The following is a 25,517-nucleotide window of genomic DNA, read 5'->3' on the forward strand; positions in this document are numbered from 1 at the left end:
ACCAATGACAAAGTCAGAGGCAGATGGAGTGTCCTAAAGAATGATTTTAGGGACTTGGGAGCTAAATTGAGGAAAAGGACCTCCAAGGTAATATTCTCAGGAATACTACCGGTACATCGAGCCACACCAGAAAGGAAGAGGGAGATTAGGGAAGTAAACAAGTGGCTCAAGAGCTGGTGTAGTAAGGAGAGGTTTGGGTTCCTGGAGGACTGGGACGACTTCTCAGTCGATAACCGGTACTATAGAAGGGACGGACTGCACCTAAATGAGGAGGGTGCAGATTAAGGATGGCCAAAAAGTTAGAGGGGTTTTTAAACTAGGCGATGGGGGGAGGGTCCAGAGATAGAGATAGTCAGCGTGGAGCATATTCCAGAGGGTAATATTAGGGGCATTAGTGGTAGGGTAATCAAAGCATATAAACCCAAGGTAAATATAGTAGCAAGTCCTAGTTGTAATCTTGGAACACCCAAGAGGATAGTATGTGACCAGTCAAAATATATTAATGCATTAAAATGTTTGTTCACCAATGCCAGAAATCTGCCAACAAAAATAGGTGAGTTGGAAGCTCTGGTGCATCAGGAGAGCTATGATGTAATCGGTATTGCTGAAACTTGGCTTCATTCCTCACATGACTGGGCTATTAATATTCCTGGCTATGCACTCTTTCGGAAAGACAAAGTAAAAAGGAAAGGTGGAGGGGTCTGTCTGTATGTGAGAAGTGATCTCAAAGCGAGTGAGAAAGAGGACCTGGTGGATGGAGAGTGTGATGAGTCTGAAGCATTATGGATGGAACTGCATACAGATGTGCGGAGTTCAAAGTTAATCATTGGAGTTTGTTATAGACCACCCAATGTTAATGAGGAGGTGGAGACTCAGCTCCTTGCACAGATAGAAAGGGCTGCAAGGGCTGAGACAGTGATAATAATGGAGCATTTTAACTACCCAGAAATTGACGGGGGTAATGGCACTGCTGGGACAGTTAAAGGGCAAAAATTTATAAACCTATTACAGGACAATTTTATGGTCCAGTTTATTGAGGCCCCAACTAGGAATGATGCTCTGTTGGACCTGGTAATCTCAAACCATGCAGAACGTATTACTAATGTTCAGATAAAGGAACACCTGGGTAGCAGTGACCATAACATGATTTCATTTGATGTTAGCTGTAAGCAAAAATCACATACGGGAAAGATAAAAACGCTTAATTTCAAGACAGCAAATTGGGATGAGGGCTGCTGTCCAGGACCTAGACTGGGAGAGAATATTGACATCAATGGGCACAGAACAGAAATGGGAATTCTTCAAAAAGACTGTTTGTGAACTCACGGCAAAGTATATTCCCATGGGCAATACGTTTAAAAGTCTAAAAATAAAACCGATGTGGCTCACAGCCAAAGTTAAAAAAGCTATAAACTTTAAAAAAACTGCTTTTAAAAAATATAAAAATGAAGGAACGCTAGTGTAATTTAAATGTTACAAAGAATATAACAGAATATGTAAAAAGGAAATCAAGGATGCAAAAATTCAAAATGAAAGACAGATTGCAAAAGATAGTAGGACAAACCCCCAAAAATTCTTCAAATATATTAATAGTAAAAAGGTCAAGTCTGAGCATGTAGGCCCTTTACAAAATAATCTGGAGTGGGTGACTGGGGACAAAGAGAAGGCTAACTTATTAAATACTTTCTTCAGCTCTGTGTATACAAAGAAGCATGGGGGAGTTCATGTCCATAATGGGGGTGGCAGTGACGCAGCCCCAAATCCACAATGGCTCAAAAGTGATATGGTCCAGAAATATTTGGACAGAATAAAGGTGGATAAAGCACCTGGACCTGATGGCATTCACCCACGGATCCTAAAAGAAATGAGCTCTGTAATTTCAAAGCCATTGTATCTAATTTTTAGGGGCTCATTAATGACAGGAATAGTACCACTGGATTGGCGCAGGGCCAATGTGGTGCCTAACAGACAGCATGGATTCATGAAAGACAGAAGTTGTCAGACATACCTGATTTCTTTTTATGAGGAGGTAAGTAAAACCTTGGACAGAGGGGTGGCGGTGGACGTGGTATACTTGGACAGAGGGCTGGCGGTGGACGTGGTATACTTGGACAGAGGGGTGGCGGTGGATGTGGTATACTTGGACAGAGGGGTGGCGGTGGACGTGGTATACTTGGATTTTGCGAAAGCATACGATACAGTTCCGCACACGTGGCTCATGTGTACACACCAAGATTCAGTGCTGGGACCCTTACTTTTTAATATCTTTATAAATGATATTGGGTCTGGGATCAAAAGTAAAATATCCGTCTTTACAGATGACACCAAGCTATGCAGTGGAATAACCTCCTTACAGGATGTCTCCAATTTACAAGCCGACCTCAATGCTCTGTCTAATTGGACGACTATGTGGCAGATGAGGTTTAATGTTGAGAAATGTAAAGTTATGCACTTGGGGGCTAAGAATATCCATACATCATACATACTAGGGGGAGTACAACTGGGGGAATCCATAGTGGAGAAGGATCTGGGGGTTTTAGCAGATCATAAGCTCAATAATAGCATGCAATGCCAAGCTGCAGTTTCCAAAGCGAGCAAAGTCCTTTCCTGTATTAAGAGAGGTATGGACTCCAGAGAGGGAGAGATACTGTATCATTTTGCCCCTGTTCAAATCATTAGTAAGACTTTATCTGGAATATGCCGTTCAATTTTGGGCACCAGTTCTCAAAAAGGATATCGGGGAACTGAAGAAAGTGCAGAGAAGGGCAACCAAACTGATAAGAGGCATGGAGGAACTCAGCTATGAGGAAAGATTTGAGGAACTGAATTTATTCACTCTTGATAAGAGGAGATTAAGGGGGGATATGATCAACATGTACAAATATATAAGGGGTCCATATAGTGAACTTGGTGTTGAGTTATTCACTTTACAGTCAACAAAGAGGACAAGGGGGCACTCTTTACGTCTAGAGGAAAAGAGATTTCATCTCCAAATACGGAAAGGTTTCTTCACAGTAAGAGCTGTGAAAATGTGGAATAGACTCACTGCAGAGGTGGTTCTGGCCAGCTCAGTGGATTGCTTTAAGAAGGGCCTGGATTATTTCCTAAGTGTACATAATATAACTGGGTACTAACATTTATAGGTAAAGTTGATCCGGGGAAAATCTGATTGCCTCTCAGGGGATCAGGAAGGAATTTTTTCCCCTGCTTTAGCAAATTGGATCATGGCTCTGCTGGGGTTTTTTGGCTTCCTCTGGATCAACTGTGGGTATAGAATTGGGTATATGGGATTGTATGATATTATTATTATTTTTTTGTGGTTGAACTTGATGGACATGTGTCTTTTTTCAACCTGACTAACTATGTAACTATGTAAGAGGTGAGCTGACAAAAATCCAAGAGGGCGCCGCCGGAGCTGTGAGGAAAAATAATAAAACTCACACAAACCTTTCTGATAGCCATCCACCTGAAATGGAAGAGGAATTACTGTATCATCCTCATTCTAATGGCTCCTCTCATCTATCCCCAACATCCCAGGGACCCGCAAAATCGTGGATGAAGCTGGATACATCTTGCCAGGCAGCTGATACTGTGAACACAGCTCTGCATAGTGATAATGCTATGTCCTTATTACAGACATCTATAGCTGCTTTCCCAACATCAGGTCAGCCAGTACTAGATACCACAATGAAAGAAATGCTTGTGTCATTACAATCATCTGTTATATATCTAATCTATCCTCCATGATTCATAAATTCTCTCGATATGAAACATATGGATGGTAGAATGCGTTCCGTTGAAAACAAAATGGAGGAATGCACTGAAACAGTGAATGAGCTAGTGGATACATGTACAGAACAAAAAGATGATTCCATGTGGGTCAAAATGAAATTGGCAGATCTCGAGGACCGCTCACGTCGAAACAACATTAAAATGAGAGGAATACCAGAGTCAGTTCTACCTATGGACTTATGTAACTATGCAAATACACTATTTTCTACATTATTGCCAGAATTATCGCAGATTGAAATTACAATCGATCGTATTCATAGAATTCCCAAACCAAAACATCTAGAAGAATCAATTCCCAGAGATGTTATTCTGCGAATCCATTTCTATCAAGCTAAAGAGCAAATTCTCTCCAAAGCGAGGGAGCTAACTACTCTCCCACCACCATACTCAGATATACAATTATTCGCCGATCTCTCGCAATTTTTACTACAAATGAGAAGACAGCTCAAAACTGTAACAAAGGCATTATCTAATCATAAGATCACATACAAATGGAGACATCCAGCCACTATCTTGACCACTTACAACTGGAAACATTTTACTATATCTACCATTAAAGATGGCATGCAATTACTCCAAACATGGGGTATTATAGTTGATCTTCCACATAAACACCCCTGCCTTGAAGGAAAAAAACAAATTTGTTCCACTTTGGACAAAAACGTGAACAAAATAGAATTAAATACAAATGAACTACTCCTGCCCGTTAACACATATGCATTACTGACATATACGGTCTGGTTTGATGCTCAATACCTTACTACTTGAACTTCACTCCCTATCTTGGTCAGCATTCCTTTGAGTGGATTACTGCTGACTCTTGGAAAATATTTTTTTTCTTTACTATTTACAAATAGATTAATAACTTGTTTTTTCATAGGTTTAAAAAAAAAAAAAAAATCTACATTGTTGCGTGCATGATTTAATAGTAACTGTGAACTGATCATATAACAAATACTTAGATTGTTAGTTTACGTGTTATAGAAACTAGAGAATATTCTTTTAGGAATATATAGAATTATAGTAACATCTAATTTTGATATATATTAATATGTCTTTCAAAATATTGTCCCTAAATGCAAGGGGACTGAATCACCCAGCGAAACGAACCTCTATGTGGAGGTCTGCCTTATCCTTTAATTGTGACATATTATGTGTTCAATAGACACATTTTGCTAAAGAAGCATTTCCCAAATGTCAACATAAACATTTTCCTCATATTTTTCAAACAAAATTCTCCAAAAAACAAAGAGGGGTGTTAATAGCTATTAGAGATACTATTACATTTCAATTAGATAATTGTATCACTTACCCTGAAGGTCGTTATATTTTTTTGATTTGTACCATTAACAATATTCCATATACCCTTGTATCTATTTATGCTTCGAATATGAGGCAAATGCATTTCATAAAAAATAACTATAGAAGAAGAGGCGAAGAAAGTTCAAAAAGGACACCTCCTGATATGTGGAGATTTCAATTTGATTCCAAACAATGATATGGATTCTTCTGCTAAGTCCAAACGCTATGCTTCTCCCCTTGATAGGTTCATAACTTCGAACAACTTATTTGATGTGTGGAGATGTGGACATGCTAATGAAAGGAATTACACATATTTGTCACCATGGCACAATACCTACTCCAGAATTGACTTATTCTTGACAGATAAATGGCTGCTTGGCAAGATTTCATCCTCCCATATACATACGGCCACGTGGTCAGATCACGCTCCCATTAGCATGTCTATAACAACCACATCATCCCAACGAAATTCATATATATGGAGAGCTAATAACTATATTCTCCAAAATGAAAATTACTCCACAACACTCCAACAACACCTTACTGAATTATTTTCAATTAATTTGACGTCTATATCTGACCCAATGATATTATGGAATGCTCATAAAGCTGTTGTGAGAGGGGTGTTTATGCAATTAGGTTCTAAAGCTAAAAGAAAGAGAACTCAGAGAATGGATGGAGTTACTAAGGAGATAGCAAAAGCTGAGGAACACAATAAAAATGATCCTTCTCCTTTCATTAAAACACACATTTTTCAGTTACGTAATGAATTAAGAACCCTACTTCTAGAGACACATGAGAAATCCTATAAAAAATTCAGAGCTACCACTTATGCAACAGGGAACAAAGCAAGGAAAACAATGGCATTACGCATTAAAGGTTATCGATCTAAGACTAAAATCCCATTCCTCTACCATCCTCACACTAATGAAAAATTGTTTAAGCGTTCTTCAATAGCTGAAGCATTTAGCTCATATTACAATGATTTATATAACATTAAGAACGATGGTGATACCCATCAACCTTCTCAGGAGGAGATTGACACCTTATTGGAGAGTGTCAATCTTCCATCTATTTCCCCACAACAATTAGAATTTCTCAATTCTCCCTTTACTATCCCTGAAATTCTACAAACTATCCGTATTCTTCCTAACTTGAAATCGCCTGGTCCAGATGGCTTTACGGGGGAATATTTAAAAAAAATTCAAAGTACTTTAGCACCTATACTATGTGACATTTATAATTTAGCAGCCAATTCTTCATCATTTTCCAATGAAATGCTAAATGCTCTTGTTGTAACTCTTCCAAAACGAGATAAGGAACCATCTTCACCTAAAAATTTTAGACCAATTTCCTTACTCAATTTAGATGTTAAAATATATCATATATCATTTGTCACCCTCTCTTATCCATAGAGATCAATCGGGTTTCACCAAAGGAAGACAAGCATCGGATGCTACTAGAAGAATGATAAATATAATACACCATGTAGAATCGCCATCCCTGTTTCTGTCACTTGACGCTGAAAAAGGGTTGATAGAGTTCATTGGGGATACCTGTCATCAGTTCTGACTAAATTTGGCTTAACAGGTCAAATCAACAAAGCAATATTAGCCCTGTACTCTGTCCCCTCGGCTCGAGTGTATACTACGGATTCTTTATCACCTCCATTCCCAATAACAAATGGTACACGACAAGGATGCTCCTTATCCCCCCTAATTTTTAACCTTGTTATCGAACCCCTAGCTGAGAGTATTAGGTCCAACAAAAAAATTCTAGGAGTTACCATTGCTGAACAAGAACATAAAATCAACCTTTTTGCAGATGATGTTGTTCTTATGATTACTGATCCTGTGAAATCCTTACCGGAAATTCAGGAAACACTAAACATGTTCAGCAAAGTTTCTTATTACAGGCTTAACGCGAATAAATATTGTATATTGAACTTGGGGATAGATGAAAATACTACTAAACATCTTAAATTAAAATTCCCTTATACATGGACTGAAAGTACAATTAAATATTTGGGCATTCAATTATCAAATTCATGTAAAACACTGTTCCAATATAATTATATTCGACTTCGTAATGCATTACAAGAAAATCTCACTAAACTAGCATCCCATGAATTTTCATGGATGGGACATTTGGCAGCATTTAAAATGCTTCACCTTCCACAAATTTTATACTTTTTTAGAACTCTCCCGATTCCAATTCTGTTAAAATTTTTCCAATCCCTTCAGACTCTGTTTTCTAGATTCATCTGGCAGGGTAAAAAATCTAGATGTGCTCATTCAAACTTAGTGAAGTAACGTCAAGCTGGAGGAACAGGGTATGTGGATTTCCAAGATTATTATTTAGCCTCGGTTCTCACACAGTCTAAGGAATGGTTTCTATCTCCTCCATCTAAAATTTGGGGGAAGATGGAAACTGCTAAGATCCCAGGAAATAATCAATATGGATTCCTTCCATGGCACTTGGAGCCAAGATACCTTCTCGCGTCTCCCCAACAATATTAGCAACACTTAAATCCTGGGTTCGATTTCTGCATCTAACTTCCTCACACCCTCTTCCTACCAAAGTCCAAATTCTGCTAAATACTCTACATAATTTCATGAAGACAACCTCATTAACACCGTGGATAGAGAAGGGAATTAAATATCTATCTGATCTACTTGGCAATGGGGTGATCAAACCATTTCCTACACTTCAAAAGAAATTTCAATTGCCAAATTCAGATTTATTCCTCTACATCCGATCTAAGAATTGCATTTCCAAACTCCCATCATGGACCTATAATGTTCCCCAATCGGCTTGGTCCTTCCTTAAGATCCCCATACATCAACAAAAAGGGATCTCTCTTTTCTATAACCTTCTTCAACAAAAAAGTGTGTTTATAAAGACTATCCCTTTAATTAGATGGGAAGAAGACTTAGGATACACCTATACAGTTGACCAATGGGAAAAAGCATGTAGCACAACATATAAAGCCACATGCTGCTCTACATTATGGGAAGTATCCATTAAATTGACTCAATGCTGGTATCTTACTCCTGAGAAAATATCTAAATTCAACGGCACATTTGATGACAAATGTTGGAGATTGTGCGGAAAAAAAAGGTGATATGTTACATAAATTTTGTACATGCCCTAAACTTGGGAAGTATTGGGAACAAATCTTTCAAGTTATGTCTGAAATGACCAAAGCAGTCATTCCTCCAAATCCCTCACTGGCTCTATTATCCATTGATCTTGATCGATATCCTATCCAGTTTAGAAATGTGTTTACACATATTTTGCTGTCAGCCAGGATCAGTATAACGAGGAACTGGAAAAATCCTCATCCTCCTTCCATAAAAGAAGTGATAGAATCGACTCAAACTCATTACATTTATGAATCAGTTCTAGCTCTTCGGCCTCACAAAAAAGAACATACTCATAAAATATGGCAGCCATGGTTAAAATGGGCTAGTCCCCAAAACATTGCACGAGTTCTTTGTTCCTACATAACTTGAATTAAAAAAATCACTTACCCCGCTCTAATATTTTAATCTTTGTTTTGTATCTATTAAATGACAGGTTGCTATTACTGTTCTGAACACAGTTTAGCATCCATAGGGGTGTTCGGGAATATATTTAGGTTCATCATCTTTGAATTACTTGAATTGGCAGTATATAAATATATGAAGATAATATTTATATTACTTTTGTGTATTGTCTCCACAATGGATGTATTAATAACCTCCCGATCGTTACCTTTATTATCCCGATTATAATTGAGATAATTAATATGGTTTTCTATATATTATATTTTTTATTATTTTTGGATACTATTATCTATGTATCTAAATACTGTAACTGATATGTTATTTAGTCATAATTTCTGTCATTTGTCTTGATAAAAATTTTAACTTTAATAAAAACTATTGATTAAAAAAAAAAGATATGGTGAGTTTCCATGGATATGGTTCTCAACATGTTTTGCGGTCTTTATACCACTTCGTCAGGGGAATATCGGCAAGTAATTATTACAGTATTAAGCACTATGTATCAAAACAATTGAATTACATATATAAAACATTACATTCTATGGAAGAAATTAAACAAGGGGGAAAAAAAGCGAGGGGAGATGTTGCTTCCCCAGTACCCAAAGCCTCAGCCGAGGTCAGAGCACCACCAAGGTTCCCCAGCGACGGCTGCGGGAGAAGTGCAATCAATGGATGTGTATCTATATTAATTGGTTAATAAAGATGGAATAAGAAACTACAACCCAGCGACTGCAATAGAAAAGATGAAAAGGGGAAAGAAAAACGGGGGGGGGGGGGGGTTTGAAAGAGAAAAAGGAGGGAGGAGAGAGGGAAAGGGGAGGAAGGAAAACAAAGGGTCTGGTATATATTTGGGGGGTACTATACAGTTTTTCATCCTTCCTGTTGGATGGGCTACAGAAAATGTGACATTTTACAAAAGGAAAAATTAATTGGTTTAAATTTACAGAAAATGACATTTTATTGCCGGCTTCTTTTTTTTAAGCAGCACAAAGACCCTCCAAAGACCCCCAAATACACAGAAGAGCCTCAGGGGGGTCTGTGTGCCACTTTGGTAACATTTCCTTTATAAATGTCACAACAACTGCACTCTTCTAATAAAATGTTTTTAGAATTACAAAAAAATGACCTCACAGCGGGAGGAATACGTGCAACATTCATTTAACAATTTTTTTTAATATTTACAAAATCTACAAAATGGATGAGAGGTAATGACTCCATTTTTATTTTTCTCCTGCTATCATTGGCCGACACGGTACAACACTTCATCCATGTCTTTGGTGATCTCTGATCTCCTTATCAACTGTTTCTTCCATGATGAAGATCAGCCATGGAGTATATCTGAGGTGTATATCAGGGTGGGCTTCTTCCCCACATGAGAGCTGTGATGTCCAGCAACATTCATATAGAAGACATTTCCCACACTCAAGGCACTAATACACCTCGAGGGTTGTGTGGGATCCCCGATGTACCGGAAGACAGGACTTCAGTGAGGAACAATTCCCTCACTCAGGACAGGAATATGGCTTCTCCTTCGTGTGAGATCTCTGATGTTTGTTAAGATCGGACTTCTGTGAAAAACATTTCCCGCACTCAGGACAGGAATATGGCTTCTCCCCCGTGTGAGATCTCTGATGTGTGGAAAGATGGGACTTCACTGAAAAACATTTCCCACACTCAGGACAGGAATATGGCTTCTCCCCCGTGTGAGATCTCTGATGTGTGGAAAGATGGGACTTCACTGAAAAACATTTCCCGCACTCAGGACAGGAATACGGCTTCTCCCCCGTGTGAGATCTCTGATGTGTGGAAAGTTGGGACTTCACTGAAAAACATTTCCCGCACTCAGGACAGGAATACGGCTTCTCCCCCGTGTGAGATCTCTGATGTATGGAAAGACTGGACTTCTCTGAAAAACATTTCCCACACTCAGGACAGGAAAACGGCTTCTCCCCCGTGTGAGATCTCTGATGTGCGGAAAGACTGGACTTCTCTGAAAAACATTTACCGCAATCAGGACAGGAATATGGCTTCTCCGCCGTGTGAGATCTCTGATGTTTGGAAAGACGGGACTTCACTGAAAAACATTTCCCGCACTCAGGACAGGAAAACGGCTTCTCCCCCGTGTGAGATCTCTTATGTCTGTAAAGACTGGACTTCTCTGAAAAACATTTCCCGCACTCAGGACAGGAATATGGCTTCTCCCCAGTGTGAGATCTCTGATGTCTGTAAAGACTGGACTTCTCTGAAAAACATTTCCCGCACTCAGGACAGGAATATGGCTTCTCCCCCGTGTGAGATCTCTGATGTTTGGAAAGATGGGACTTCACTGAAAAACATTTTCCACACTCAGGACAGGAATACGGCTTCTCTCCTGTGTGAGATCTCTGATGTCTATTAAGTTTGGATTTAGAAGGGAAACACTTCCCGCACTCAGTACAGGAAAACCTTTTCTCTGTTGGAAGGACGGCACTGTCCCTCACAGTCTGAGTTTCCTCAGGATAAGAGGAATACGATGGTCCGGCACCGTCCCGCACAGTCTGAGGTTCCTCAGGATAAGAGGAATACAATGGTCCATCTACACTGTGTGGTGCCGGATGGACATTTGAGGTAGTCGGGTTTTCTCCTGGACTATACTGTGTGATGTCCTCATCTTCTACTTTACAGTCTGGAGACAAAGTGAGACAATCCTCTGAGGTTTTCCTCATCTCCCGTCCATCTACTAAAATAGAAATACAAAGATTATTACTAGACATGAGCTGATTGGTTCCCCTAAACCAGGACTCCGCCCACATCAGGCAGCTTTGTCTCTGAGGATCTTACAATTCTCCCCTCAAGGTAACTAGTAAATGGGTCCTCTGATCTCCTACCAGATCATTTCTTTATTCATGGACCTTAGTCAGAGAGGGAGGAAACAACGAGAACTGTCTTTTATAGGAGTGACAGTGATGAGGGGATTATAGGACGAGTGTTCTGCTTCTCGTTATTGAACTGTTGTATAACACAGACAGTCAGACAGCTTAACAATAATTCAGAAGTCAAGAAACGTGAGACATCAGATCTGTATCTATTCTTTTTTCCGAATAACTTTGTAAAACTACAACATGAGCATAAAAAACATGTGTCAGTACATTACAACATTATACAGCAGCCTCACTCTATCAGTGAAAGAACTCACAGACAATTCCACCATTACTCCAGGAATAGTTAAGATCTCTACTGCATGCAGTCTGCTTGGATCAAGGACCAATCATGAAATGAAGGAAATACAGTTCCAGGTTAAAGGTCACTACCTTTCACTGTGAAGAAAATATCACTTCCTGTCAAGCTGTGGCAAAATATTAACTAACTCTGACCACTAGATGGCAGCAACGTCAAACTAACATTGCAGTATAATCTGTAACAGCACATAGCACATATTACTATGATAAATATGGGCAGAACGACGAGTGTCCCCTCCCCCTCTGCCATCTTCCTAACACAAGAAGTCCTGCACTTCCTTATTTAGTCCATGATTTAGTCATGAATAACAGCGGGGCTGAGCCCCACCAGAGGTCAGAGAGTGAGGATGGGGGGGAGAACAACCAAGATGAAGACTGGACTGATCCTGAAGACCACCATCATTGGATTATTGACTCCTCCCACATTATCACTTTCTGTTTAAGGTTCCAAAGTTTGAGGATGTTATCACATTATTATCACCATGTAAAAGTCTGAGCTCCAATCAAATCATCAGATATAAAATGTCCAGCTGGTAGGAAATGGGTGTAACAAAAGAGAATACATATTATGTGTATATATATAGCAGTGGATACAGGGGAGAGAGCAGAAGACAGGAGTATGTAATGTACAATATAGAGTATATAGTGCAGGGGTGAGGAGTACGTAATCTACAACATAGAGTGTATAGAGTAAGATGGCCCTCAAATTTTTCATTCGCCTACTCGCATTTTGCGAGTGGAAAATTATGGCTGCCTCGGAGGAGGTGGGCGAGCACCACCAGCAGGCGGAGGTTGAACAGGAGCTGTTATACTAGCCCGGGGAAGAGAGGAGAGGAAGAGTCAAGCTGGCCTATCATCAGAGAGCGGGGATTGCCCAATGTAACAGCTTTCATTGGAATTGCTGGGTTCTCGGTGCCACTCACATCACACAGTCCCGCCTCCTCGCTGCTCACCATCACATACAGCCCGCCTCCTCGCCCAGCACCGCTCATGTCACACAGTCCCAGCCTCCTCGCCCGGCAAATTTGATAGACAGAACAATGGTCCAATGCCGGGAGGCACCGGGTGAATAGGCGGGACTGTGTGATGTGTGCGGTGAGGAGGCAGGACTGTGTGATGGTGAGCGGCACCGGGAACCCAGCAATTCAAATGAAAGCTGTTACAGTGGGCAATCCCCGCTCTCTGATCATAGGCTAGCTCAACTCTTCCTCTGCACAGGTGAGACTGTACTAATGGAAAATGATCAAGGGATTACAGGCTGATATCACCCAGCCCCCGCCCTACTCTGGACCAATCAGTGAGCAGTATGGGTGGAGGAATGTATTTAGTGTTAATGACCCACCTGTGCTGATCTCTGTAGGAGTGTCCTCCTCTATAAATGTCCCCGTTATTCCATCCTCCTTCATAGACTGCTGATCATCCCTCACATACCTCTCTTCTTCTTCTGATTTCACCTCAAATTCTATATCCATTGGATCTCCACTCTAAACCAAGAAAATGAGAGAGAATATCATCTGTAAGATAGAAGATTTATTATTGTGACATCACATAGAAAATCCACACATTGTCTCTATTATGCCACGTACACACGATCAAACAATCGGGTGGAAAAGTCCGGCAAACTCAAGTCCGCCGGACAATCCCACTGTGTGTAGCCCCTGGCAGACTTTTTTGACCCGAAAGTACGGCGGACTTAGAATGACGTGTTGCACTCCAATCTTCCCGCTGGACTTGCATTTCGGCGGACAATCCGGCCGTGTGTATGCCAGTCCGCCGTACTTTTGAAATGAATGGACTTTTCCCACCCGAAGAAAAGTCCGCTCATTTTGAGCGGGTCTCCAGGTAGGCGGGGCCCGCGAAGGAGACGTCACTGACCCCGCCACCTGGTATGGACTTAAAGGGGAACCCCAATGCTGAAAAAAAATCTGCGTGGGGGTCCCCCCCAGGTCCACATCAGACCCTTGTCCGAGCACGCTACCTGGCCGGCCAGGAAAGATGGGGCGAGCGAGCGCCCCCCCTCCTGAGCCGTACCAGGCCGCGTGCCCTCAACATGTGGGGTGCCTTGGGGAAGGGGGGCCGCGCGCCCCCCCACCCCAAAGCACCTTGTCCCCATGTTGATGAGGACAAGGGCCTCTTCCCGACAACCCTGGCTGTTGGTTGTCGGGGTCTGCGGGCAGGGGGGTTATCGGAATCCGGGAGCCCCCTTTAATAAGAGGGCCCCTGGATACCGGCCCCCCACCCTATGTGAATGAGTATGGGGTACAATGTACCCCTACCCATTCACCTGTGAAAAAAAGTACAAAAAAAACACAACACAGGGTAAAAATAGTTTATTGCACAGCTCCGGGGGTCTTGCGTCTTCGGGGGTCTTATCACCGGACTCCTCCCTATCTTCTGCTAGCTCTTATACTAGCGGAGGAGCCTGGCTTTCTTCCTCGCCGCCGGCCTCTTCTTCCGACTTTGGGGGTCTTGTCCCCCTTTTCGGTTCTTCTGTCGGGCCACCGCGCCTTCTTATAGCTCTTTTACAGGCAGTGGCCCGGTCTTCTGTCGCCGCTGTCATCGTCATCGCCGCCTTCTGTTCTTCTCTTCAGGTGTTGACCGGTATCCGGGGGCCCCCTTATTATCCCGGATTCCGATAAGCCCCCCGCCCAGAGACCCCGACAACCAACGGCCGGGGTTATCGGAAAGAGGCCCTTGTCCTCATCAACATGGGGACAAGGTGCTTTGGGATATGGGGGCCGCACGACCCCCCCTTCCCCAAGGCACCCCCCATGCTGAGGGCACGCGGCCTGGTACGGCTCAGGAGGGGGGGGGGCGCTCGCTCGTCCCCCCTTTCCTGGCCAGCCGGGTAGCGTGCTCGGACAAGGGTCTGATGTGGACCTGGGGGGGACCCCCACGTCGATTTTTTTCGGTGTTGGGGTTCCCCTTTAAGTCCATACCAGGGCCAGCAACGTGTCCTTCGTGGGCCCCGCCTACCTGGAGACATGCTCGAAATGAGCGGACTTTCCTCTGCGTGTGTGGGCGAATCCGTTCATTTCAAAAGTAGGGCGGATAGTACGGCAGGCTTAGTACGCCATATTAGTCCACTGAAAAAGTGCCGTGTGTGGGCAAGTAGGCCGTTCGGAAAGTCGGACGGACAGTCCGGCGGGAAGTCCGCCAGACTAAGTCCGTCGGTTAGTCGGCTACGTGTGTACGCGGCATAAGTGTGTTTGATAACCTCCATCCCACCAACCTTGCAATATTGAGGGATGGTGTGACCTTCCTGTGTGGAATCCCGGGAATACAGAGGACGGGGACATCTCTCTGGTGGGTTTCTGTAGCTGGATGACTCCACCATGGTGTCCATGTACAGATCTTTGTGTCCTTTTAGAGACTCCTCCATCACCCCATCCTCATCATCCTCCTCTTTTATCTCTTCTTTAACCTCAACTTTAGAATCTCTCAGGTTTCCACTCTGAATATATAATAAAAATGACATGAATGGTAACAATGCAGATAATGTACAGATCCTAATGATACGATCAGTTATTGTTCCTCATCTACCTGATGATGGTGGGGGATGGTGTGACCTTCCTGTGTGGAATCCCGGGAATACAGAGGACGGGGACATCTCTCTGGTGGGTTCCCATTACTGGATCCATCTGTAGGAAACACACACACTGACTGAATACATTGTTTCTATGTGTTTATCAGATGATGGGGGATCTAGGTGGAGCCTCCGTACTGCTCTCTCCTTTACAATAAAGTCTCCTCTTACCCGGTGATGTGAGGGGCGGCTGATTTTCCATCATGACGTCCTTGTAGAGATCCTTGTGTCCTTCTAAATACTCCCACTCCTCCATGGAGAAATAGACAGTGACATCCTGACACCTTATAGGAACCTGACACACACAATGATACAGTCACCATCCAGACACATCCCTTGTCTGTTACTGGATAATGTCCCAGAATTCCCAGAATCCTCCTCACCTCTCCTGTCAGCAGCTCCATCATCTTCTTGGTGACTTCTAGAATCTTCTCCATGTTGTGTCTCTCAGGGTTTAGGGAGTCACATGGAGGCACTGTAATGGTCATATGATCACCGGACTTCACAAGAGGAAATCTCTGTATTGGAGAACCAATAGGAATATCATGTTAGAATCCCAGAATCCTCCTCACCTCTCCGGTCAGGTCTGTGTTTTATTAATAGAGATAAGAGTGATGTCATGTGACCTCCCAGAATCCTCCTCACCTCTCCGGTCAGGTCTGTGTTTTATTAATAGAGATAAGAGTGATGTCATGTGACCTCCCAGAATCCTCCTCACCTCTCCGGTCAGGTCTGTGTTTTATTAATAGAGATAAGAGTGATGTCATGTGACCTCCCAGAATCCTCCTCACCTCTCCGGTCAGGTCTGTGTTTTATTAATAGAGATAAGAGTGATGTCATGTGACCTCCCAGAATCCTCCTCACCTCTCCGGTCAGGTCTGTGTTTTATTAATAGAGATAAGAGTGATGTCATGTGACCTCCCAGAATCCCCCTCACCTCTCCGGTCAGGTCTGTGTTTTATTAATAGAGATAAGAGTGATGTCATGTGACCTCCCAGAATCCTCCTCACCTCTCCGGTCAGCAGGTAGATGATCTCCAGGGTGAGGTTTAGTATCTTCTCAGTCATGTGACTCCGGTCCTCCTCCATCCTCATTGGTGCCGTCATTTGATCTATACAGGTCTCCTTGTAGACGGATAACTTTGGGAAATGAAAGTAAGAATTATTTGGATGGTGTTGGTCACACAATAATAGGATGTGGATGTGAGGGGGTAATAGGAGGGGTTCTATACATATAATAACTACCCCCCCTCCCCCCTCCTGGGACCCTCTTGTTCTGACAGATCAGAAATTCTCTTCTCTATGTTGGGTTTGTTTGGTTTCTGAACTGGTTTTGATCAGTTTTAGATCTGCAGACAAGGAATGATAAATACGATCCTTCCTTTGACTTGTTTGCTCTGAGGCAGTGCTGTGAGGACAATGTCGGGTCATCACGATGTCCAGGAAGGGGAACTTGCTGACTTTTGGCCGGAGTTGCCAGATAATTACCAGAACTCTGGCTGCAAGGCTCCAATCTCTGGCAGCCTGCTGACTGATCGGAGTGATGTCACTCTCTGCAGTAAGAGAAGGGATCGGATTGGATAGCAGGAGGATTCTGCTGGTGGAGTACAGAACTGTGGGGGAGGAGTCTGTTCTGTATTCTCCAATAGCAATTCAGTGTGGGTAGGAGGAGGACAACAGGGGGAGGGGTTTGTTCTCTTAGTCTTGGTCTATTTTGTGTTGTGGAACATTCTTCTTGACCAGTGATATGGTGAGGTGAAGCTTCCTTCACTTACTGAAGAGAAATGTCAGAGAGACAACTCATCTCCGTATACAATTTATAATTTATTAATAATTTATCAAATCATTCACTAATCAATTTATTTATCCCTATTAGTCTGTATTATTTTCCAGGATTTCTTCATGTGACACTTTGCACTGAGTCGTCTCTCTGACACAGAGCACAATTTTCTTTATGTTCCCATTTAATAAAAGTGTGCGGTACAATACGGGTGGGCACCTTATGTACCACCATTTTTGGTTCCCTTCCATCCCCCTTTTTGTTATATTCCTTCATTTGCTGGCAGGAGTTCTTTAAGAAGGTCAGAAAAGTAAGTGCAGGTGGGGTGGGAGGACCATCAGAGACCAAGAGCCCCTATGAGCCCTGAAGCCCCCTCTTACCTCAGAGCTTTACAGCCTGACTACCCCCTTCAGAGCCCCCACAGCCCATCAGCCCCACTAACCTCTCAGCCCTTGTACACACGGTCGGAGATTCCGACAACCAAATCCGTCAGATTTTGTCTGACGGATCTTGTCCAAAACTGTTGCATACACAAGGTCGGACAAAGTTGTCGGAAAATCCGATCGTTCAGAACGCGATGACGTAATTTCGTTATGACGGGACTACGTTCAGGCTAGTAGCCAATAACTTTGATGTAGGAATTTGATCTGAACATGCGTGGCACTTTGTCCGATCGGAATTCTCTACACATGATCGGAGTATGTCCGATCGGAGCATTTTGTCAGAAAATATTTCCGGCAAGTTGGAAAATTTGGTCCGACAGATATTCCGATGGAAACAGTCCAATGCAGACCACACACAGTTGGAATATCTGACAAAACGCTTGAGGCTCCCAGAATCCTTTAGTCCCAGTACCGCCTCAGAACCAGTGGCAGAACTATTACGGTCGCAAAGGTCACACCTGTGACAGTGGTGTTCCGCTAATGCGCAGGGGTGGGGGTAAAGGGTCCCAGGATCAGGGGAGGCTCCCCTGGTGATTGCCAATTAGGATTGCTGAGAACAGAGTGTGCAGGACATTCATCCTTTGCAGAGCCCCCTTGCTGTGTCTGATCTGCTCCCAACACGGGCACAGCGCCCCCCAACATCAGCCAACTCCTCCCCCCACTCCTCCTCCCCCAGACACAACCTCCAAGTTCTCCATACTGGGTGGACTCTGTGCCCTGTGCCGACTCTGAGGGACCGGTCACTGATACCAGCTGCAGCGCCCGGAGCCTGGTGAGTGCCTGTATGAGGTGTGGGGGACCTCGGTGTGTGGGGCCCTTGAGATGTGTGAGGGGAGGGGCAGAATCAACTCTCTGCACATCTCCAACTCCTCTCCTACCTCTGTCAGCTGCTCTCTGGAGTTTCTGCCCCCCCCCCCAACACCTATGTGCCCCTTCCAGGGCTGCCCATATTATTACCCCTTCATCTGTCTCACCCATTCCTATCCATCCTCCTCATCTCATCTCTCTGCTACCCCTGCCCATAACCCCCTCTGACTGGCACCCCAGTACAGACCTTCTCCCCCCATTCATGCACCTCATCTCAGCCTTTGTCATCACTTGGGAATCTCAGTGGCTGCAATGTGCCATGTTTGGGGTCACCGAGAACAAAGAGCCTCACTGGGCACTGCGGGAAGTGATCGGTGGAGGTGAGCCCGGTGTGTTAAATAGAAAATAAGATCTTATTACCTCCTCTGCTGTTACTTCTATTAATGTCTTCTCTTCCCTGCCACATGGAACGTCTTGTCTTTATTCCAGATCACTGTTAGGTTGCTCGTCTTCTTAATAATACCAGTTACCCCTGGTTGCCTAGGCTAGGATGGAGGAGCGGAGATCCCGTTCACCGGTGGAGAGACATTACACATACACGATTTGTACGTGAATAATGGCTGCTAGGTTTATTAACTTACACATAGCCTTTTATGTAGTAGGAGAAAAAGACCCTGCCCCTTAGAAGGCATTACACATAAACATACGTCAGCATTATACTTCCTCAAACAATAGTCTTTGTTAATAAATATAGACCAAAGGTTAGTTAGCTCGTTACGTTTGCACATCAGTGTCTGCTGACTGACCCCAAATATGTCAAGAGTTCAGCAAAACCTATTTTCAACCAGCATTACCTCACCATGCAGTTGGTATCACAAGTTGAAACAGACAATTGATGCTTGTATAGAAACTTGAGACTGACCTTCTGGTCAGACTTGAGTAATCATCTTCTTTTTGTCACGCTACTAATTATCACGTTATCAGTAGTTTTACGTACACATAACCCAGGCTTTATAAAATAAAAGTAAAGCATAAATAGAAAAGGTACCTTATACCTTATAATCCTCCCTTTGGCCATTCTGTACTATACAGAATGGTCAAAACCTAATCAAGGTTCATGTTCCTGATTCTTATACCAAATATTTGAACTATTGGGAATGGCGGTTAACTTTAGGGTCTCCTGATTTGATACAGTCCCCTTAGCAGAACAAAGACATCCTACAATTCTATAGCAAGCGTATAAAAATAAAATAAAAAACAATATGATCACAATAGTCATGGCTGTGTTTTTTAACCAAGAGGTTATATTTCCAAGACTAAAATTGGCTAGAGGGTCCCATGTTATTGCAATATTCCTAGCCTCGTCTTGGAGTTTATTTACTTCTTTTCTGTGTTGTGCAATTATATTATAGTAATCAGGTATTTCAATGCTAGTATTATGAATCCAGGTACAGCACTCATAGTCTTCCGTAACTTCACAAAGCCCTGTGAGTGCTGCACTCATACTTTCTATGGCCAGTTCATGTAATTCTAGCTGTTTCCTTATTGCCCTAGTTTCTATGTTTAATTTAGTGATATCGTCGGAATTCTTTTCCAAGATCTCATCAATAATTCCAGTATAATTATTCAGTCTCTTCATTAAATCTATTCCCCATCCTGTCCAGGATGGGAACCAGGCCCATGCCATATCTTTTTCTAGGAATACCTTTCTCTTATTACGATGTTTAAGGGGATATCTGGGATGAACACTGGCTTCAAGAAGGTGACTCCCTTCTTTATCCCCCAACACACCCATAATGGGGGCTAGTGCTGCGAGATAACACCATCCCTGGGGTTTTGTGGGGATCCAAGGGTGACAAAGCTTCCCACAACAGATATAAGTATTATTCCCCAAGGCTATGGGGCGCTTGAGGAACACTTTATACAATTTGTCAGAATAGCCAGAAAATGTAAGAGTTGATAAGAGTTGAGCCATAGGGGAAGTGGTGCTGGTATTTAAGAATTGGTATAATGTGGTGTTTAAGGTGGTGTCTTGAGTTCTATAAAAGGTCTCGTTTAATGCTGTCATTGAAATATTAAGCTTTGATTGCTTACAAATTTCGGCTCCCTTGGTAGTATTTCCCAACCTAAAACACCAATCTGGATAATGGCTTCTACCTATGATCTGAAAAGTGAGGGTTTTGTTAGAAGCTTTTCTTGTAACATCGGTAAGAACTATTGGGGGTGTGCCTTTAAGGAGAAGGGTGAAATTTAAAGGTATGGCCATCAAAGGAATCCTAGCAGTACTAGGGTGAAGCTTACTACATATCCAGCATTTATCAAAACCTGATTTTTGGGCATAACTGTATTTAAATTTTAATAACAACATTTTATCAGTGAACTCTTGGGGAGGTTCACTTCTTTTGTGTCTAACAGCGGGTGTGTTATTTGTCTTGGGGGAGGGAGTCCCACAAATCCCTTTTAATGGTCCCAAATCTTCTGGGTGGTATATACAATTAGCTATCAACCAGGTTGGTAAAAACACTACTAGGGTAATACAGCATAAGAGGCACAAGGCCTTCCCTGACACTGATGGAGAAAGCATCTTTGTTTTTTAAAGTTCTGATTATTTGTTATCTAAGAGTTCTGTTCTTCTTCTTCGTTTCTCATCCCGGCAGTTGTTGGCTCTGTTTTGTCCTTCTGAGGGGGTGTGGGATCTTCCAGGGAAATTTGTTCTATGCCTCTCTGAACTTCTTGTAGATCTTGTTCTTGGGAGTTGCTGCTCTCTGTCACTGCCAGGGGCTCTGGAGTCGAGGGAAGCTGGGGACACTTCTTAAGACGGCTGGCGTGGATCCAGGTGTTTCCTAGGTCTGTTAACACTGCGGTCCTGGATACCTTTTCCACCTTCCATGGTCCTGAGAAAGCCGGTCCGATACTCTTTCTTTGTGCTAATTGTTTGATCAGCACTTTATCCCCAGGGATGAAGGGATGCGTTGGTTCTGTGGGAAGAGGGAAAAAGGTGACAGAAACTTGTTCGTTTATTTCATGAAGCATACTTACCAGGTTTTTCACGTACATTTCCTGTTGGGAATAAATGTCAATATCAGTGTCTTGGTCTAATGGGGGTAATTCTATGTTTGCGGGGATTCCCATGAGGACCTCAAAGGGTGATAATTTTGTTCTTGCATGTGGTGTGGTCCTAATTTGGAACAATACAGCAGGCAGATGGTCAAGCCATCCTTTCAACGTGCCTCCTGTGGCCTTTTTTAGTTTATCTTTGATATTCCTATTCATTCTTTCCACTACTCCTGCACTTTGTGGGTGATAGGGGATGTGCAATTTCCATTGCAACCCCAAAAGTTTGGCTACAGTCTGGGTCACAGAGGAACTGAATGCGGGTCCTCTGTCTGACCAAATGGATGTAGGTATGCCGAACCTACAAATCCAGTGATTGAGCAAACACTTTGCTGCTATGTTGGCCGTCTCACCTGTACAGGGGATCGCCTCAACCCATCCTGACCATTTATCCACGATAACGCAGAGGCATTTCAGATTGCCTTTCTGCTTGGGCATGTGAGTGAAATCTATTTGCAAATCCGTCAGGGGGCCCAAGGGTGGGGGTAGGTGACCATGCAAACCATGTCTCTTCCCCTGGACATTGTTTTGGGCACAGGTTAGACAACTCCTAGTCAGGAGCTTGACCTGTTTGTTCAGATTATTTGTACAAAAGGATTTCATATATATATTGATCAAAGGGGCAGCCCCTATATGTCCTGGACCATGGAGATATGAGAGTATAAGTACACAGTTTGTTTCGGGTATGCCCAGGATCTTCCCCTCTTTTGACCAAAGACCTTCAGGGTCTTTGGTCAATCCTTCCTGTGTCCAAAAATGGACATCATCTTCTGTGGCCATTGATTGCATCTGTGCTATGACAGTTTTAAAGTTAGGTGCTGCGAAGTGTTCCTTGAAAAACATTGTTGTGGGGGCAGGTGGGTTAGGGGAAAAGGCAGCAGCTCTTTTAGCTTCTCTGTCAGCAAGAGCATTCCCTTTTGAAACACGACTGCTGTCAGAGGAGTGTGCCTTTACTTTAATTATGGCTACCTTTTTTGGAAGAAGAATGGCTTGGAGGAGAGCACTAATCTGTGTGGAGTTGGCAATTATTTTGTTGTCTGCTGTTTTAAAACCTCTATTGGCCCATATCACACCAAAATCATGCACCACTCCAAAAGCATATCTACTGTCTGTGTAGACGTTCACCTCTTTACCGGTGAATAGAATGCAGGCCCTAGTGAGGGCTTCTAACTCTGCTACCTGGGCTGAAGAAGGAGGTAATGATTTTGCCTCCAGTACGATGTCTGGTAGTTGAACAACTGCATAACCGGTTAAAAAGGTGGAGTCAGAGGGACGTGAGCAGCTACCGTCAACGAAAACATCCTCTGCACCTGAGATAGGGGTGTCAGTGAGATCCGGTCTGGGACTGGTAATAGCAGCAACCTTTTCCGAACAGTCATGTATAATGTCTGGGTCATGTGGTAAACGCATCATGGAATGCAAAAGGCGCACAGCGGGGTTGCTGGCAGGCACATATTTGAGTGTGAGGTTATCAGTGTTCATCAGTGTTATCTCATAACCACTAAGTCTTTGCGAGGTCATATGTTGGGTATTCATGTTCTGAATAAGATGCGTGACTGAATGAGTGGTATAGAGAGTCAATGGGTGACCTAGCACTAATTTGTTTGCATCTTGTACAGCCATTGCACAGGCAGCAAGATTTTGGAGACAGGATGGCATTCCCTGTACTTGGATGGGGAGTTTTTTTGATAGATATGAGACAGGGCGATACCCTGATCCATGTTGTTGTGTTAGCACGGCGGCAAAAGAGCTTCCTGAAACTACACAGTAAAGTTGAAAAGGTTTACCGTAGTTCACCAACCCTAGGGCGGGGGTACTTGACAGGCTGTATAGTAAAGCTTTAAAAGCTTTCAGTCTGTCTTCTGTCCAATCTATCAATTTGGGGGCGTTTGACCCAGTAGCCTCTCGTAGGATGCTATCATAGTGAGAACAGTCAGGGATCCATTGGCGGCAATATACAATTGCACCCAAAAATGAGAGTAGGGCGGCCTTGTCTTTTGGCGGACTGAGAGCTTGTAGGGCTGCGGCACGTTTGGGTGACACCAGCCTTGTTCCTTCTCTAAGGATACAACCTAAGTATTCAACCTGGGACTGGCACCATTGCACCTTCTTCCTGGAGGCGAGGTGTCCAGCTCGGGCTAGGTGTCCCAACAGTGATGTTGAATCGACCGCACAATCTTCAGCAGTTCGACTGCACAGGAGCAAGTCGTCCACATACTGTATCAGTACCGACCCTCGCTCAGATGTCCAAGACTTGACAGTCTCATTGAGCACCATTGAGAAGGCGGCTGGGCTGTCTACATACCCTTGCGGTAAACGCGTCCAGGTTAGTTGGCCCCCGCCCCAGGAGAAGGCGTAGATTGGTTGCGCCTCCTCAGCAATAGGAACGCTAAAGAAAGCATTCGCTAGATCAATTACTGTATAACAGAGGGAGCCTGCCGGTATGCGTGAGAAAATAAATGTGATATCTGACACTAAGGGCGGGAGTGGAACCACTTGTTTGTTTACTGCTCTGAGGTCTTGGACTAATCTCCACTCGCCACTGGCCTTCTTTACAGGGTAAATGGGTGTGTTCCAGGGGCTAATAATTGGTTTTAGGATACCTTTAGATATGTAATCATTGATCTGGGGGGAAATGCCTTGGGTTTTTTCGGGGGGCAAGGGGTATTGTTTGTGATATTGTGTCTCTGCATCAGGGCGCATCTGTGGGGAGTAAGGTGTACAGTTGATGAAACCCACGCTCCCCTTATTTTCTGCCCAGATGGCATGTGTTTCAAGGGGGGCGGGTAAGATCATGAAGAAGCCTCTGTGTGTATGTCGTTTCGGGGCATGCAAGTCACAAAGTGGGGAGCTGGCTGTGAGGGAACCTTTCTTGTCAAATTTTATCGTAATGTTAAGTTTGGACAGTAGATCCCTGCCCATGAGAGACACGGGACAGGAGGGCAAGATTGCAAAACTCTGGGTGCATAGTTCTTGTCCTTCTGGAGTGGCTACAGATAACGGTGGTGTGATGGGGTGGGTGACAGATGTCCCATTTATACCAATAGAGTTTCCCTCAGTACATTGTGGTGTGTCAAAAATAACATCATTCACTGAACTGAATGTGGCCCCGGAATCCAGTAGAAAACACACTAGGTGATTGTCTACTCGCAATACAACTTGAGGAAGGCTTTTCCATGAGGGGTTGTAACACACTAGGCTGAGGGAAGGGACATACTCTAGGCATCCCTATTGGGGTGATTGTTGTTGGCGAGATGGCCATTGCATGGGAATTCGAGGGGGAGGTCTGTTAGAGGTTGGGGTGTAGGGTGGCTGTGCAAGCGCATGGTTTTGAGATGGTGTTTGGGGAGGTGGCGGATATTGGGGGTACCTTGTAGTGTGAGGGGGGGGGCGATTAGCAGCATTGTACCCCCTTCCCCTGCCCCTTGGATAGCTCGCCCTCTGTCTATATGGGCACTGTGATTTCCAATGTCCCTGTTCCCCACAATTAAAACATCCTTGGTCAGGTGGGTAGGGCTGCATGGTCATGAGGTGCGGTGGTGAGGATGAGGTTTCAGGTGTGACTAGGGTTTGTGTTTGTGTCAAGGAGGGGAAAATTCCCCCTTTTTGTTCAAAGACTCCTGAAGTCTCTCTGGACCTAGCGTCCTTCATGAATTCATCTGGTGCTTGCTCTGCCCATTTGGGGTTTGTGAATTTGAGCAAGTGCGTCACTTTGGGATCGCCTCCCGACATGATGGTAGTAGTAAATAATTGTGGTGTGACCCCATCTACAGCTTTCCATAGGGAGTATACTCTGGTACAGTAATCATAGAATTTCTCTTTAGGTCCCTGCTTGGCTAGGATCAGTTCTTGGAGTGCAGATGATCCTTTGTATAATTTGGACCAATGACCTCCCATGCCTTTCCAAAAGGATATCCAATCCTTATCG

The 25,517-nt window shown here is 43.6% G+C and overlaps 2 protein-coding genes across 4 annotated transcripts in view; both read right to left on the reverse strand.

Annotated features, from left to right (window-relative positions):
* Positions 1-25,517, reverse strand: part of LOC143989559 (uncharacterized) — a 205,885-nt gene that overhangs the window by 177,639 nt on the left and 2,729 nt on the right. For 2 of the 3 annotated variants that reach the window (XM_077489737.1, XM_077489739.1), the window contains exons 2-5: positions 18,896-21,453; positions 16,457-16,585; positions 15,830-15,964; positions 15,618-15,741 (exon numbers count right to left, since the gene is read on the reverse strand). In XM_077489737.1, the coding sequence (XP_077345863.1) occupies positions 15,618-15,741; positions 15,830-15,964; positions 16,457-16,552 (355 nt within the window). In that variant the 5' untranslated portion in view covers positions 16,553-16,585; positions 18,896-21,453. Of the gene's footprint in view, positions 1-15,403; positions 15,502-15,617; positions 15,742-15,829; positions 15,965-16,456; positions 16,586-18,895; positions 21,454-25,517 lie in introns of all 3 variants that reach the window. The other variant, XM_077489738.1, reaches the window with a different exon arrangement.
* On the reverse strand, positions 9,785-13,445 carry LOC143989723 (uncharacterized). The gene has a single exon (XM_077489996.1). It carries the CDS (start codon positions 11,432-11,434, stop codon positions 10,145-10,147), a length of 1,290 nt encoding a protein of 429 aa, XP_077346122.1. The 5' UTR covers positions 11,435-13,445; the 3' UTR covers positions 9,785-10,144.

This window comes from Lithobates pipiens, unplaced genomic scaffold, assembly GCF_037356315.1.
Source record: "Lithobates pipiens isolate NorthernLeopardFrog02 unplaced genomic scaffold, aLitPip1_a1.2 Scaffold_18, whole genome shotgun sequence".
Lineage (NCBI taxonomy): Eukaryota > Metazoa > Chordata > Amphibia > Anura > Ranidae > Lithobates > Lithobates pipiens.